The 18,199-nt window shown below is 36.0% G+C and overlaps 2 protein-coding genes across 2 annotated transcripts; both read left to right on the top strand.

The window, feature by feature from the left end:
* The first annotated feature begins 13,691 nt into the window (after positions 1–13,691).
* Positions 13,692–14,640, top strand: LOC127100347 (protein C2-DOMAIN ABA-RELATED 7). The gene is made up of 3 exons (XM_051037483.1): positions 13,692–13,956; positions 14,037–14,144; positions 14,222–14,640. Exons 1-3 carry the CDS (start codon positions 13,846–13,848, stop codon positions 14,525–14,527), a joined length of 525 nt encoding a protein of 174 aa, XP_050893440.1. The 5' UTR covers positions 13,692–13,845; the 3' UTR covers positions 14,528–14,640.
* A 96-nt stretch (positions 14,641–14,736) lies between these two features.
* LOC127100346 (uncharacterized) lies at positions 14,737–17,619 on the top strand. Its single transcript, XM_051037482.1, has 6 exons — positions 14,737–15,438; positions 15,517–15,780; positions 15,937–16,453; positions 16,558–16,870; positions 17,071–17,211; positions 17,314–17,619. The coding sequence occupies exons 1-6, from the start codon at positions 14,893–14,895 to the stop codon at positions 17,393–17,395; spliced, it is 1,863 nt and encodes a 620-aa protein (XP_050893439.1). The 5' UTR covers positions 14,737–14,892; the 3' UTR covers positions 17,396–17,619.
* The last annotated feature ends 580 nt before the right edge of the window (positions 17,620–18,199 follow it).

Genomic DNA, 18,199 nt, shown 5'->3' with positions numbered 1-18,199 from the left:
AACACCATTCTCATCAACTCTGAATTCACCACCTTGACCTTGATTCACTAGAGTCAACTTATCAACCAAAAGCACATCGGATTTCTGACCCTCTTTAATCTCATCCAGAATACCACTCGTTAACTTCAACATTCCCAATTTAACACTATTGTGAGTACTCTCACACACCAAACTCAAGTCTCTAAACTGCTCAATTAAATCCAGTTCCTTAACCATTAACATAGACATATGCAATGATTTCCGACTCAATGCATCAGCCACTACGTTTGCTTTACCCGGATGGTAATTCAAACCAAAGTCATAATCCTTCAGAAACTCTAACCATCTCCTCTGTCTCATATTCAGCTCTTTCTGATCAAACAAATACTTTAAACTTTTATGGTCACTGAAAACCTCAAATCTTGACCCGTACAAGTAATGCCTCCACAACTTCAGAACAAATACCACAGCTGCCAACTCCAAATCGTGTGTTGGATAGTTCCTCTCATGAACCTTCAGTTGTCTCGAAGCATAAGCTACAACCTGCTTATTCTGCATCAAAACACCACCCAAACCCAACAATGAAGCATCACAGTAAACCTCAAATGGTTCCGACAGACTAGGTAATATCAGAATAGGAGCGGTAGTTAACCTTCTCTTTAACTCTTGGAAACCTTCTTCACATTTTGTGTCCCAAACAAACGCTTGCCCCTTTCTAGTTAACATCGTCAACGGTAACGCCAACTTAGAAAATCCCTCAATGAATTTCCTATAATAACCTGCAAGTCCAAGAAAACTCCTTATCTCAGAAACTGACTTCGGAGCTTCCCACTTAGATACCGCTTCTATCTTAGAAAGATCAACAGCAACACCACCTCTTGAAACCACATGACCAAGAAAACTAACCTCTTCTAACCAAAATTCACACTTGGACAGTTTAGCAAATAACTTCTTTTCTCGTAGAACTCCTAAAACCACTCTCAAATGTTCAGCATGCTCTTCTTCAGATTTCGAATACACCAAAATATCGTCAATAAACACCACAACAAACTTGTCTAGGTACGGATGGAAAATCCTATTCATATACTCCATAAATACCCCAGGCGCATTAGTCACACCAAAAGGCATTACAGAATACTCATAATGTCCATACCTTGTTCTGAAAGCAGTTTTCTGAATATCCTCAGTTTTCACACGTATCTGATGATACCCCGATCTCAAATCTATTTTGCTGAACACACTCGCACCAACCAACTGATCCATCAAATCATCAATTCTCGGCAAAGGATACCGATTCTTGATCGTCACTTTATTCAGTTGCCTATAGTCCACACACAACCTCATAGTACCTTCTTTCTTCTTAACCAATAACACTGGTGCACCCACGGTGACACACTCGGACGGATAAATTTCTTATCCAACAGATCTTCCAGCTGACTCTTCAATTCAGTTAACTCAACAGCAGACATACGGTACGGAGCCATCGATATCGGCCTAGTACCAGGTACCAAATCAATCGAGAACTCAACTTCACGCTCTGGCGGTAATTCATTCACTTCTTCAGGAAACACATCAGGAAAATCACACACCACGACTAGATCGCAAATCACCAGTTTATCTTTAGCCTCCAAAGTCGCTAACAGCATAAACAACTCTGCCCCATCTACTACTGCCTCATTCACCTGCCTTGCTGATAGAAACAAACTCTTTCCTTCCTTAATCTCAGGAAAGATCACAGTCTTATCAAAACAGTTGATATAAACTCGGTTAAACACCAACCAGTTCATACCCAGGATAACATCAATCTGCACTAGTGGAAGACACACGAGGTCCATCCCAAAGTCTCTACCAAAAATACTCAAAGGGCAATTTAAACAAACTGAAGTAGTAGTCACTGAACCCTTTGCAGGAGTATCAATCACCATACTCCCATGCATCTCAGATATCTCTAATTTAAGTTTCACAGCACAATCCAAAGATATAAAGGAATGAGTCGCACCTGTGTCAATAATAGCTACAAGAGGAAAGCCATTAATATAACACGTACCTCGGATCAAACGATCATCTGCAGAAGTCTCAGAACCCGATAAAGCAAAGACCTTGCCTCCCGACTGGTTCTCTTTCTTCGGCTTAGGACACTGTGGACTGATATGACCCACTTCTCCACAGTTGAAACAAGTCATAGTCTTCAACCGGCACTCTGCAGCCAAGTGACCACCTTTGCCACACTTAAAACACTTCTTCTCAGTACTGGTACACTCATGGATACGATGTCCAGCCTGACCACATCTATAACACTTAGCAGGGGCACTAGAGTCTCCCCCACTAGGTCTCCTCATCCCACTCTGTCTCTGGAAACCTTTGCCAGCTGCATACGGTTTCCCACGATCATTCTGATTCTTGCCTTTCCTATCAACCCTCTGCTGATAGCTCTCCGCTCTGGCCTTGGTATCCTGTTCAAAAATCCTGCAACAGTCAACCAAGTCAGAAAACACTCTAATCCGCTGATACCCAATAGCCTGCTCGATCTCGGGACGTAACCCGTTCTCAAACTTCACACATTTTGAAAATTCCCCAGTAGCCTCAGCGTAGGGAGTGTAATACTTCGACAGCTCTGTGAACTTAGCAGCATACTCAGTGACAGACCGGTTGCCCTGCTTCAATTCTAAGAACTCTATCTCTTTCTTTCCTCTGACATCCTCTGGAAAGTACTTCCTCAGGAATCTCTCTCTGAACACCGCCCAAGTGATCTCAGCACTCCCAGCAGCTTCCAACTCAGTGCGGGCAGCAACCCACCAATCATCTGCTTCCTCTGACAGCATATGCGTACCGAACCTGACCTTCTGGTTATCGGCACACTCAGTCACTCGGAAGATCCTCTCGATCTCCTTCAACCACTTCTGAGCACCATCTGGATCGTATGCTCCCTTGAACATTGGAGGATTATTCTTCTGGAACTCACTCAGCTGACGAGCAGCTCCCAATCCCACAACATTCGGATTCCCTCCAAGTACTCCAGCTAGCATACCCAGAGCCTCAGCAATCGCAACATCGTCTCTACCTCTTCCAGCCATCTCTATTCTGAGAACCCAACAAGCTAAAACAATAAGTACTGATAGGATTACACAACACCTATCACATACAGGGAAACAAAATAATTACGACTCGACTCGACCGACTATGCTCTGATACCACTTATGTAACACCCTTCTAAAATACCCCAATAATTAATTAAAACAACTAAATATAAATCAGAGTAGATATGCAATTTCAGGGTGTCACACTTTACACTTCACACCATTCACCAAAATAACTTGTCATGCTCATTTATTAATCAAAATAAAACATTGCATAATCCGCAGCGGATAGAAATCTAACAACATGCAAACCATGTAACACATTACATGTAAAGTTGTTCAATCAACCAAAATGAAGACAAGGTAAAACATCCCGTCCCGATGTTACATATACCAGAGCATGACCCACTAAGGAACTACACTAGACTCCAAGCACTAGCTACTACTCAATCACTGCTCGTTACCTGAAACATAGTTGTAAGGGTGAGTTCCTCAATCGATATAATAAGCATTATAAAATATCATGTAATGCTAAGTAAATTAACACATTCATCACCCAAATCATATCACACATTCAGCACGGCAACATCAACTCATACTCATACTCAACACAAACACAAAACACACGTATAATATTGGAATACATCCATTCATATTATACTCCATACATACATTATGTAATGAGACTCCATGCATGCGGTACCGACTATTCGTGAACACATAGTTCAACCTCACCGATCAAACCCAGATACGGCTACCAAGCTCACTAGTCCTACTCATTTGAGACCTAGTGACTCACTCACTAATTCCTCACCATGGGAATTAGCTACCACCATAAAGGCCATGCTATGCACGCTAAATCACCTAGCATGCAAACATACCCAACAATCCACAATGGACATATGCTCACACTCTAAGCCATAAACAGTCCATCCACAATTGCATACATAATAGATATATTCACAACATTATGCATACCATCATACATCATCAGCATGTTTATCACAGAATCATATCATGTCATGCCAAATAATAATTCACAGTATTAGCACACTCTACTAATACCTATACTGCTCAAAACAACGGGAAATGATCCCTAATATATCATACATCAGCTAAATTACATCACTCAGCTGAAACAACCAAAACTGCACAACAACAGCTCAGACAAAATTCAAACTTCTGCCCATACGCGTATAGCCTGTCTCATACGCGTACCTCTTCTCCCATACGCGTACCAACAGAGACAAAACTACATTAGAACATCATCTTCTTCATTCATACGCGTATGGCCTCACTCCATACGCGTACCAGGCCATCTCATACGCGTACGGCCTAGTGTCATACGCGTATGACCAGAAACCAAATTCCAGATCTGCTATGGGTTTTCTCTGCTACGAGATTTCTCAGATCCAACCTCCCACAGTCCAATTTTTACACAGCATTCGTTCATATTATCTAACACAGATCATACCAATTCAATTTCACAATTTCTAACCTTATTACATCTAATTCCTACGAATTTTCTTCAATTATAGACCCATATCTCATTCATCCACAAATTCACAATTTGCAACATTCATCATCCTAATTAGAGTCGATTCAATGGTTTATTACTACCCATTACATGTTAACCCATAATACCCATTAAACGACGATAAACCCCCCTTACCTGAGTTAATCCGGCGAATCCTTTAACTTCAAGCTTTTCCCTTCTTCAACCCTTGTTCTCTTGCTCTTCCTCTTTGCCCTTTTTCCACTTTTCAGTCGCTTCTCCCTTTTCACGTGAAAAAAAACCTTTTTATATATATATGGGACTCTTTTCTGATTCCACCTTTATTATTCCAATAATAATCCAATAATATTCCAATTATTTAATTAAATTAATAAATATACTATTAACTTAAATTAAATAATTATCATATTTTATCGGGGTGTTACAGAACACATTTGAGGGTGAGGGCCTAAATCCTTGGCCCGCCCCACACAAAAGTGCGGGCAAAACGGACATTCCCCGCAGGCCGAGCCCATTTTGCCACCCCTAGAATTACAGCCACAAATCAGATCTTCAATCATACACAGATTGCCATTAAGTGTGCAATCACAAAACACCAGACATTCACACTGAATGTTCTGTGTACAGGATGTCATGACATCGGGTCTGACATCCTGGAAAAATCCTGCACAAATCAATAATTCCTTTTATAACTTCAAGCAGGTACAAACATATCAGATGCCATGACCTTGTGTATGACATCTTGAAACAATCCTGCATGAACATGTCTTTCATTTAAGCTCCAGCAGGTACATCCCATATCAGATGCCATGACCATGTGTATGACATTCTGAAACAATCCTGCATGAACATGTTCTTGAACTCCAACAGGTACATAGGATATCTCATGTTAAGACATCACACATAACATCTTGTGAACACTCTTTGTTTTACCAAAATTGCTGCCAACACTAAGGATAAACAAACTCCCCCTTTGGCAAATTTTGGCTAAAACATATATCTGTCCTTTTTGTTCACAAGGTAAACTATCAGCAGTTAAACAACATAACAATAGTTTAAACAGCAGCAGAAGCAACACAATTACTAGCTTTATAATTACTAGTAATACACACATGCACAAGGGTACTTCTCCTCCCCTTTAAATCTGTGCAACAAAAACAGAATTACTAGTTATGGATGCAACTAGTAAGACACACAAATGCACAAGGGTACTCCTTCTCCTCCTAAATCTGTGCATACATCAAATAACACCTGCTGTAACTCCAACACCTGTACCAGCCAGAATGTCATTCTGACATCTGCTTCAACATCAACACCTGTGCACCATATCAGACATCCCCTTTGACATCTGTAAATAGAACAACATTCTTGTTTTAACACCTGTGCACTTCCAAATAACACCTGCTGTAACTCCAACACCTGTACCAGCCAGAATGTCATTCTGACATTTGCTTCAACATCAACACCTGTGCACCATATCAGACATCCTCTTTGACATCTGTAAACAGAACAACATTCTTGTTTTAACACCTGTGCACTTCCTTCAATAATAGTTGTTCTTCAGTTCAGCTACATACACAACTGCTTCCACATTCCACATCAACACTTATCAACACTTCTCCCCCTTTTTAGTCAAAATTGACCAAAGGTGACCAATTAGACAAAATAAATGTCAATTAGTCTATTAGAGAATGTTAGGACATATGTTATAACATTAAACATGTTAAAACATAATAGTTAAGCAGTACAAACCATCATCATACACAACTGTGATAGTTGAGATAATGAACAAATCCAAGGAACTCATTAAGAGCCCAAAAAAATTACAAACAGGCATCAATGAGGACTGCCAACATCCAACCTTGTGCAGCATTGCATACTTGACACTCAGTTTACTTGCCACCAATTTTCCTTTGAGAGGCCACTTCCTAGCCTGATTAGCAGTGATGACTTGACATATTTTATTGTCAGTCACCTCAAGCTCAGGTTGAGCTTCATCAGGCCTTCCCAAATACTTGTTGATCACCGAAGGAGAGAAATTTACACACTTTCCTCTCACATACACTTTCCTGAATTCCTTAGACCAATCAGAGCACACTTTCAATTGTTTAATAATTTTAAATATTAAACAGTAAATTCCTAACATCCTTAGTTGCTATAATTCCTCAGAAAGACATATTCCCAACTTGCCCCTTAAATTTTCAAACTGAGTAGCATCCAAAGCCTTAGTAAGTATGTCAGCAAGTTGTAGTTCAGTTGCCACATGTTCCAAGGTAATCACTTTGTCTTCTACCAGATCTCTTATGAAGTGATGTCTAATGTCAATATGTTTGGTCCTGCTGTGTTGGATAGGATTCTTTGAAATATTGATGGCACTGAGATTGTCACAGAACAATGTCATGACATTCTGAGTGACATTGTACTCACTCAACATCTGTTTCATCCATACCAGTTGGGAACAACTGCTTCCTGCTGCTATGTACTCAGCTTCTGCAGTGGATAATGATACACAGTTCTGTTTCCTCCTTTCAACTACTCCATTTTGCTGAGGAGTAATAGGTGAGGACAACTCATGACTTATTCCTTCATTAATAAGCAGCTTTGGGATTCCTCTAACTGCTTCCTTGGATATGATCTTCTTCATTCCTCTTAAATGAAGATGTCCAAGTTTTCTATGCCACAACTTCACTTACTTTTCTTCCTTGGCTAAGAAGCACATTGAGGAGTCGTTTGAGACTTTAGGTTCCCATAGATAGCAGTTATCTTTGGATCTGGATCCTGTCATAACTTCCTTATTTTCTCCATTTGTCACAACACATTCTTCCTTAGTGAACTGTACATTGAAGCCTTGATCACATAGCTGGCTTATGCTGATGAGATTAGCAGTTAGTCCTTTTACTAACAGCACATTATTCAGTTCTAGAACTCCAGGACTGTCCAGCTTACCAACACCTTTGATTTTTCCTTTAGCTCCATCACCAAAGGTCACATAACTGGTAGTATGAGGTTGTATATCTACCAATAAGTTATTCATCCCAGTCATATGTCTTGAGCAACCACTATCAAAATACCAGTCTTCTCTGGTAGATGCCCTTAGAGATGTGTGAGCTAATCTAGCAACCCATTGTTGTCTCTTAATGGGGGCATTATGCTTAGATGCCTTCTGCTTAGGTCTGACTTGAGGGGTCTAGTTGGGATAACCATGCAACCTGTAACAGAAGGGTTTTATGTGACCAAATCTACCACAGTAGTGGCATCTCCATCTTTGAAATTTATTCTTTTGATGGTTAATCCTCCTGTTTCCATGATGTTGTGACATTGGTTGTGACTTCTGCTTGATTTTCTGAACTTCAGCCTTTGAGCTTTTGAATTCAGATGAGGATTCCTTAACAAAGCCTAAACCAGACATGGTTCCTGATTTCTGTCCCACCTTTAGAATCTCTTCCAAAGTATCAGTTCCTTTATTCAGCATTCTGATGGATTTTTTCATTTGATCTAGCTTAGAGGTCAGCAAGGTTATCTCACCATTTAGACCATCTATGACTGTCAGATGCTTCTTCTTCTCAACTTCTAGCTCCTTGATGAGTTTCTTCTTCTTTTCTCCTTGGATACACACATCTGCACTTTTGACACATAACTCTTTATATGAGGCAACAAGTTCATCAAATGTAAGTTCATCTCCACTTGAGTCATCATCAGAGGCACATACACTAGTTAGTGCAGTGACATGTTTTGCAGATTCTCCTTCTGATTCACTCTCAGAGTCTCCCTCAGACCAGGTGACAGATAGTCCCTTCTTTTGCATCTTAAGGAAGGTAGGACATTCAGCTCTAATGTGTCCAAAACCTTCACATCCATGACACTGGATTCCCTTGCCTTGGTTGGACTTTTCTTCAGATTTTGATCTTATACTGAAGTCAGATGAAGTGTTCTTGACAATTGGTCTACCTTTTTGATCAATCTTCTTTATGAACTTGTTGAACTGTCTTCCAAGCATGGCTATAGCTTCTGATATACTTTCATCACCTCCAACATTTCCTTCTTCTGAATCCTCTTCAGTATTTGATACCAAAGCTATGCTTTTGTTTTTCTTTTCAACATTCTCACACCAGCCCATTTCAAAAGTTTGGAGAGAACCAATAAGCTCATCAACCTTCATATTACAGATATCTTGAGCCTCTTCTATAGCAGTAACCTTCATGGCAAATCTCTTGGGCAATGATCTGAGAATCTTTCTTACAAGTTTTTCTTCAGACATTTTCTCTCCTAAGCCTCCAGAAGTGTTGGCAATTTCAAGAATATTCATGTGGAAGTCATGAATAGTCTCATCCTCTTTCATCCTCAGATTTTCGAACTTAGTAGTCAGCATCTGAAGTTTAGACATCCTTACCTTGGAGGTCCCTTCATGAGTTGTTTTGAGAGTATCCCAAACTTCTTTAGCCAGTTCACAGTGATGCACCAGTCTGAAAATGTTCTTATTTATCCCATTGAACAGTGCATTCAAAGCCTTAGAGTTTCCAAGGGCTAATGCCTCTTGCTCTTTGTCCCACTCTTCTTTAGGAATTTGCATAATGACTCCATCTTTACCTGTCTTCGTTGGATGTTCCCATCCTTTGTTGACAGCTCTCCAGACCTTACTATCCAGAGACCTCAAGAAGGCTATCATATGAGGTTTCCAGTCATCATAGTTAGAACCATCCAGCATGGATGGTCTATTTGAGAATCCTACATCCTTGTCCATGACACTAGAAAGTAACGTCCCTAGATCTCACCCAGAAATTAACAGGCAGGGTGCCTGCTCTGATGCCAATTGAAATTCTAGTAACAGACTATCGATGTCACACTGGATGTTATGACATCCAATTCTGCGCAGACAGGTAATGTATGCAGAAAGTAAATGTAAAAAGCAGTAAATGACACAGAGAATTGTTTACCCAGTTCGGTGACAAACACACCTACATCTGGGGGCTACCAAGCCAGGAAGGAAATCCACTATAAGAGGTATTAATTTAGGACTTAAACCAACTATTTAATCCTATCACTTAAGACCTACCCAATGCAATTTCAATCTAAACTAAGACCTGAGTTCCTACTCACTCCCCCTCAATCACAGCAGTGATTACAACCTTTAATAATTTTAAAGTAGTGGTGAAGATAACCTTCAAATAACTCTTGATTGTGCTTAAAAGCTTTAATCAAGAAACACAGCACTCGCGCTTAAAAGCTTAGAGTGACACAACTATTACAACTCAATAAACACCCTAGTCCAATGCAATCATCTAGGTGATAATTGCTTGGCTCACAAATAAAACCTAATAATAGACACAATACAAGTACAATAAGGATATATATTGATATATTTAAATTTTCACGCTTCAAACCCCTGAATTGCTGAAAGTAGGATTACCATCCTTTTATAATGCAGCATTTGGGCCTTGTACTTGAATTTCCTAAAATTAAGGTCAAGCAAGTTAACCTAATTTCCACACATTAGGGTACTAACACATAGGCTATATGCTAGGTCTCTTAATTTTAGCACAGTTGTTAGTTTCCTGGATTTTAGCACAGTTGTTAGATTCCTGAAAAACAGCCTGAGATAAATACTAAAGCATAACAGAAAAACTAACTAGCCTACACTTTAGCATATTCTGTTAGGAATGAATGTCATAACATTCAGTTTGACATCCAAAAAATAGGCTATATGCTAGGTCTCTCAATTTTAGCACAGCTGTTAGTTTCCTGAAAACCAACCTGAGATAAATACTGAAACATAACAGGAAAAACTAACTAGCCTATACTTTAGCATCTGCTGTCAGGGATGAATGTCATAACATTCAGTTTGACATCCAGTAAATCCTGTATTAGCTAATCCTGCAGCATACTACTTGAGCATGTCATGACATCAGTCAAGACATCTAAGTACAGTAAGTGTTTTAACACAAAATGTAGCCAATAAAAAACATCCACAATATTTATTGAAAATACTAGGAGATTCATCTATGAAATAAAATTTTGATTTACTCTCGGGTGACACTCATTTGATGCGCTATAAAGTTGTGCAGGGTACGTCCGAAGATGCATCTTCGAAATCTGATGAACATTTTAGTTTTTCGATAGGGTGTTTTTCTACCCCATAGGGTGTGATAATAAATTTCCTTATGCTCTTACACATATTGATTAACTTTATCCGTTGCTTAGTTTGTACTAAGTGACCAAATTATGCGGTGCGAATTTGAGGATTTAACCTGTCACCCCACAAATTAAATTTGACATTCCACATATTTTCATAATTCGTAACCTGTCCATGAACAAATTTGAGTCAAAAGTGATAACGGAATTTTCGACAGTTCATTCAAAATTTCTAATTACATGCCAAATTTTCACTAGTCCATTTTTAAATTGTCGAAATGAATTTTTTATCGATTTTTTTGTAAAATAATTAACATACATGATTTTTTGATAAATCCAGTATCCGCCTAATTTTTCCGGAATTTTTAAAATTTCGATAGTTCATATTCAAATAAGAAAAAAATTTTTTTTTTAACACTATCAGAAATTTCAAAAAGTATTGTACTTTACTGAAAATTTTGGAAAATGTGGTAGTTTACCTAAAATTTCAAAATCTCCGATATTGTAAATTATATTTTTTGAAATTTTTGAAAAAAAAATTCTCGAAAATTCCGGTAATTTTTCCAGAAATTTTGGAAAATTCTGATAGACAAAATAGAAAATCCCAAAGATATTTATTAATGACAAAAAGGTAATAACAACCGGATTATTTTCCTGCCATGCCATTTCTGATTTTTTTTTTCTAGAATTGTCCTGCTTTGAAAAAAAAGTCCCAAAATATCCCATTTGAAGAGGGAGCTCGACCATTCAATGGCTGATGTACTCTGCATTTTTTTTTGTGTGGGGCCTCGGTCAATGAAAGGAGAGGACATTGATAACATAAAAAGAAAACACACACACATATATATATATATATATATATATATATATATATATATATATATATATATATATATATATATATATATATATATATATATATATATATATATATATATATATATATATATATATATATATATATATATATATATATATATATATATATATATATATATATATATATATATATATATATATATATATATATATATACCCCTCGACCATTCAATGACCGAGCTCTTGCTTGATTGAATTTCGCTTCATGTCCTCGGCCAATGAATGAACGAGCGTGTTCAGAAAAGGAGGTAGTTGAGTAAATTTTTTTTCTTCAATTTAGGGTATTTTGGGATTTGATTTTCAAAAAGGGGCATTATGGTTAAAAACTCGTACAACTACTATGTGGGGGGTATTAGGTTTAATTGAGGGGTGACAGGTTAAATTCTCTCTGAATTTGTACTAAGTAGCAAATAATTAGAAGTTGAATTGTTTATTTTGGTTAAAAAAAGTTAGAGGATTTAAACTGTCACCCCCAAATTAAACCCGACACCCCCACATAATCAAAATTTTTGAAAAATAGGATAGTTCATTGGAAATTTCGAAATTTAAGATATTGTAAAAATATTTTTTTTTGAAAATTTGGAATTTTTCTTCTTCTAAAATTCCGATATTTTTTCTAAAATTCCGACATACGCAATAGAAAATCCCCCCAAAAATTAGTAAGTAGCAAATAATTAGAAGTTGGTTGATAGATTAAATCCTCTGCGAATTTGTAATAAGTAGCAAATAATTAGAAGTTGGATTGTTTATTTTGGTTAAGAAAAGTTTGAGGATTTAACCTGCCACCCCCAAATTAAACATGACATCCCCACATATTTTTGTAATTTTTCAAATTATCAATGGACAAATTTGAGTCAAAAATGAGAATGAAATTTTCGATAGTTTATTCAAATTTTTTGATAATAGACCAAATTTATGGTATTTCATTTTTAAATTATCGATATAAATTTTTTATCAATTTTTTTGGAAAAAAATTAACATATCAGATTATTTGAAAAATCCATTATATGCCTTATTTTTCCGAATATTTTAAAATTTTGGTAATTCATATTCAATAATTTTTTTAACACTATCAGAAATTTCAAAAAATTATGTAATTTATCAGAAAATTTGAAAACTGTGGTAGTTTTTCCGGAAGTTTCCAATAACGTAATTATTGTTTTCAAAATTTTTCAGAATTTTCTCTTTTTGGAAATTCTAGTATGTCTTCAATTTTTTATCAAAAATTTTGGTATTTTTTCAAAAATTCCGATAGATGAAAAAGAAAATCCCAAAAAAATTTAGTAAGAAAATAAAGGTAAACTACGGTGTAATGTTTAATTAGGTGGTGACGTGTTAGATCCTATCCGAATTTGTTTAAATAACAAATAATTAAAAGTTGGATTTTAAGTCCTATCCGAATTTGTTTAAATAACTAATAATTAAAAGTTGGATTGTTGGTCAAGAAAAGTTTAGATGAGTTGGACTTCGAGGATTCACGAGAGTCGGGGCATGCCTCAAATTGTGAAGCGTGAGAAGAGAAGAGAGATCTAGGGAGAAGAAAAAAGTCTTTGGAGAATAGAAATGTCATAATGATTTTGTTTTATAAATATTTAGTTAGAGTATTTAATGATGATTACTTGTTTATTAAACTCAGTTAATTTCTTACTAACTAAGTCAATCAACTTTCTTCTACTCACGAGTCATTTTAAAAAAAAAGTTATTATTTAATAGAATTAAATTTATATAATTATTTTCATTTTACAATCAAGTAATTCATTTCAATTTTACATTATATCAAATAAACTTTCCATTTCACATATAAGCACCATACATCTTTTATTTTAATCAACAATTATCTTAATTTAAAAAATAAATTTTTTATTTTTAAATATTAAATATTCTTTTTTCTTTCATTTTCCTTTTTTTGTATTTTAATATATTTAAATTTATATAATATTGTTCATTTTAAAATTAATAACTAATTTTAAATTTAAATACCTATCTAAATATATTTTATATTAAATATAATCGTGAGGCCGCACTAGTATCTGATTAGTTTTTAATTAAAAGTAAAAATAATTGTATTAGTAAAAACCAAATTGATAAAAAAAAACAGAAACTTGTAGGATATTCTATTTGCGATCCTGCAAGTGTGGTGGAACCTAGGTAGTAGGAGAGAACATCGTTCATCCACGAAAGTCAATGCTTCCAAAACAATCACATTTGACATAGCAAGACAAGAAGTAACATTTGTGATTTTCTGCAAAATTGCTTTTCGTTTCAATGGAAAACATTCTAGGCCTTATCAGAATTCGTATCAAAAAAGGCACTAATCTCATAGCTCGTGATTCTCGTACCAGTGACCCTTATGTTCTTGTCACCATGGCTCAACAGGTTATGTTTCTTAACTGTATATTGCTCTTTCTTTTGCTTTAAGATTCATCTATTTTGGTTTCTAATTTCATTTGGTGCAGACACTAAAAACTGCTGTTGTGAAAGATAACTGCCACCCCGAATGGAACGAAGAATTGACACTATATATTCAAGATAAAGATCTTCACACAAACACACCAATAGAACTTGTGAGTACTCAAACTTTCCAATATTATGTAATCAATAGTGTTTTAATTCTGCTCGTGATGATTTTTTTTTCTGCAAGATGGTTTGCGACAAGGACACGTTCAGTGTGGACGACAAAATGGGCGAAGCATTCATAGACATTAAGCCGTATCTTCATTGCGTGAAGATGGGGCTTACCGATATCCCAGAAGGACATGTTGTGAAGATTGTTCAACCAGATAGGACTAACTGTTTAGCCGAAGAGAGTAGATGCATATGGAGAAACGGAAAACTCGTCCAAGAAATGACTTTGAGGTTAAGAAATGTTAAGTCGGGTGAAATATTCATTGAAATTGAATGGATTGATGTTACAGATTCCCAAGGCTTATCTGAGGCTGATTTATAGGTGTTCTTATAATGCTATGTAGCTTATTATTTTTGTCTCAAGAAGTTTGATATGTAATTTTTGTTTAACCAATTCAATGAGTTTGTTTATATATAAAGACAAAATTGCTATAAGTTTTTTGTCATGTTTTAGATATTGAACTAATATGCAAAAGCATATACCAGGTACTCATAAAAATATCACATGAAACTAATGACAATAATTGACATATATAGACAAAGAAACAAGAAAAATCTTGGAGATATTTATTTGTGTTCCTGAGATATTGGATTTGTAAGGTTATGGTTTAATGTTTCTGCACTCACCTTATCTCTTAAAACTTGGTTTTTATTCGAATAAAGCGAGAGCGGCAAACAAAGTAAACAATGGCTGCTTCTACTTCTCCAAACTTGTCGATATCTTTGCGCAGAAATGCAAAGAAAAGAAACTATCGTTCTTTCGTCGGAAATATATCTTTGCAGAACAAACTTGGTTTCTCGTCTTCTGTGAAATTCAATAAATCTGTGATAAGTTTGAAATCTTATGGAACTGCTAAGTATGATGGAGTGGTGGTGGATGAAGAGTTGGACAGGATTCGGAGACTTCAGAATGGTTCGGATGTTAGAGGAGTTGCGTTGGAAGGTGAGAAAGGAAGAACGGTTGACCTCACTCCACCTGCTGTGGAGGCGATATCAGAGAGTTTCGGTGAATGGGTTGTCAATGGTTTAGAGAAGGAAAAAGGATATCGGGTAGAGAATGTGAGCGTGTCTCTTGGACGTGACCCGCGAATTACAGGGTCGAAATTGAGCGTTGCAGTGTTTGCAGGTCTTACTCGTGCTGGTTGTATGGTGTTCGATATGGGACTAGCTACCACGCCAGCTTGTTTTATGAGCACGTTGTTGCCTCCATTCGAGTACGACGCTTCCATAATGGTTTGTTACATAATGCTTTAAACTATTATACATAAGCACTTATTTGATAATCGTTTATTGAAGTTGTTTATCTAACAGATGACAGCGTCTCATTTGCCTTACACGCGTAATGGCCTGAAATTTTTTACAAAGAGAGGAGGGCTGACTTCACTGGAAGTAGAAGAAATCTGCGACAACGCTGCTTGTAAATTCGCAAACAGAATGGCGAAAGTGTCTTCTTTGCTTAAAGTTCTTCCAACAAAAGTTGATTTCATGAGTGCTTATTCAAAGCATCTTAGAGAAATCATCAAGGAGAGAATAAGTCATCCGTTGCATTATGAAACTCCACTCGAGGGGTTCCAGGTTTGAGTAATTCATCGACATAGTTATCGTTTGATTGTTACACATTCTTCGCTTTAGTGTCTTCTAACTCGCAATTTTCTTATTTGCATTCGCCATATTAAGTTATTACAACTGCAACATTCATGACTGATGTTTAAAAATCCGAATCCGAATCAGATAATAGTGAATGCTGGAAACGGCTCGGGAGGATTCTTCACATGGGATGTCTTAGACAAACTTGGTGCAGATACCTTTGGATCTCTGCATCTTAAACCTGATGGCATGTTTCCGAATCATATTCCCAACCCCGAGGACAAAATTGCCATGGCAATGACACGAGCGGCAGTGTTACAAAACTCGGCCGATCTTGGAATAGTCTTTGATACTGATGTTGACAGAAGCGGCGTAGTTGATAACAAAGGGAACTCAATAAACGGCGACAAGCTCATTGCTCTCATGTCTGCCATTGTACTGAAAGAAAATCCAGGATCAACCATAGTGACCGATGCTCGTACGAGTATGTCGCTCACTAAGTTTATAACCGATAGAGGCGGTCACCATTGCTTGTATCGCGTTGGTTACAGAAACGTCATCGACAAAGGAGTTCATCTTAACAAAGACGGAATTGAAACACATCTTATGATAGAAACATCCGGCCACGGTGCTTTGAAAGAAAACCATTTCCTTGACGACGGTTAGTTAGTTAGTTAGTTAGAATTCATGTTCATTCATGCTTTTGAATGTTGAATGTTTTATAGATCATTCCGTCGATAATGTTTCTGTGTTTATATAATCAAGGGGCCTACATGGTGGTGAAAATTATAATCGAAATGGTGCGAATGAAGCTTGGTGGATCAGATGAAGGGATTGGTAGTCTTATAAAAGATCTTGAAGAGCCTTGTGAATCAATAGAATTAAGGATAAATATCGTTTCTGAACCTCGAGACGCTAAAGCAAAAGGTCTCGAGGCAATCGAAACATTTCGAAACTACATCGAGGAAGGAATGCTTAAAGGATGGGAGTTAGATTCATGTGGTGATTGTTGGGTGAGTGAAGGATGCCTTGTTGATACAAATGACACTCCAACTCACATTGATGCTCAAATGTACAGGTGAAAAGCAAGCTACTAAACAAAATTCTAGAACTTCAAAAAATTTGATTTTATATTTCTATGTTTGTTAATTAAAACCACAGACACCAGACACGACACCAACACTGACACGTTATCATAAGTATTATACACAGACACACTTTCTTTTAAAGGTGTTGATGTTACAGAGATTAAAACTGACTTTATTATGGCAAATCAAGGGCAAGAGTCTCAAACAATGAACATGGACAACATGGTTGGATACACATGAGACAAAGTATTCACAATCCAAACATTGCTGTGAACCTTCAATCATCTGTCCAAGGAGGGTGTTTGTCTATGGCAAGAGCTTTAAGAGATGAGTATGTGACATTGTTGTCAATGGTTTATTATTCTAAAAGTGTTTGTTAGAGTCATGATTTGGTTGATTAGCTGATTTATTCTTTTGTTCAATATCATTGCAGTTTTCTGAAAGCAAGTGGAGTTGATACATTTCTAGACATAGCTCAAATTGATAAGTTTGTTGAAAATGGCTCATTAGCCTGATTTATGATATGCAAGGTTACAACATTAGAATTAGAATGAGTGATTTTCATTATCAGCTTATGTAAGAAAGAAATAGGAGAAAAATGATTTTGTGTTATTATTTCTTTCTCTACATGAACGTGTGTATATACAATAAATTAATGAACCAGTGACCTTAGAGTCATGATTTGGTTAATTAGCTGGTACAAATAGATTAATGAAAAAGTGACGTTATTGCTCCGTTATTAACTGGTCTTTTAGAGATATTCTTTAAGAATTTTAAATAATAAAATATTTTATTAAAAAATTAATTATTTCAATTTTTAATATATTAAATATGTATATTTTCAATTTTTTTTTTAAATTTTAAAGAGTATCTTTGAAACATTGGTTAACATTTTCCTAATTATGAATTAGTTTCATAGATATCTTTTTAAAGAAAAAATATTTTTATTTTGATAAAAGAAGAGTAGGGGGAGGGAAAATTGAGGTCTCTTTTAATTTTGTAAAGAGATTAATTACTACGCATTGTCAGTGTTTTACACTATCGATTCATCACCATCACCCGTTTGCATTATTTTATAGATTTTTAAAATAAAAGTCAAATTTGTTTCAATATCCAACAGCTATGATTAACCAACGGTATAAAATCCTTTTATATTGTCAGTGTATTTCAATTAAATCCTTTTATAAAATTGTTTTTTAGTTTTTAAAATTTAAAAAAGATAAAATTTGTTTGGTAACTTAGTTTTACAAAATTATTTTTTAAAAACTATTAAAGAATAAAGAAACTATTCTCTTTTTAAGAGTTTTAAAAACAAAAAA

Source organism: Lathyrus oleraceus, chromosome 7 (genome assembly GCF_024323335.1).
Source record: "Lathyrus oleraceus cultivar Zhongwan6 chromosome 7, CAAS_Psat_ZW6_1.0, whole genome shotgun sequence".
Classification (NCBI taxonomy): domain Eukaryota; kingdom Viridiplantae; phylum Streptophyta; class Magnoliopsida; order Fabales; family Fabaceae; genus Lathyrus; species Lathyrus oleraceus.
This window is presented reverse-complemented; position numbering and strand designations above follow the sequence as displayed.

Bases quoted from the DNA above. Each gene is read 5' to 3' on its own strand.
- LOC127100347 (XM_051037483.1), top strand. From the start codon at position 13,846: ATGGAAAACATTCTAGGCCTTATCAGAATTCGTATCAAAAAAGGCACT. The intron at 13,957-14,036 runs GTTATGTTTCTT...CATTTGGTGCAG, and splicing joins TTGTCACCATGGCTCAACAG to ACACTAAAAACTGCTGTTGT. The intron at 14,145-14,221 runs GTGAGTACTCAA...TTTTTCTGCAAG, and splicing joins CAAACACACCAATAGAACTT to ATGGTTTGCGACAAGGACAC.
- LOC127100346 (XM_051037482.1), top strand. From the start codon at position 14,893: ATGGCTGCTTCTACTTCTCCAAACTTGTCGATATCTTTGCGCAGAAAT. The intron at 16,454-16,557 runs GTTAGTTAGTTA...TATATAATCAAG, and splicing joins AAACCATTTCCTTGACGACG to GGGCCTACATGGTGGTGAAA. The intron at 16,871-17,070 runs GTGAAAAGCAAG...TGGCAAATCAAG, and splicing joins ATTGATGCTCAAATGTACAG to GGCAAGAGTCTCAAACAATG.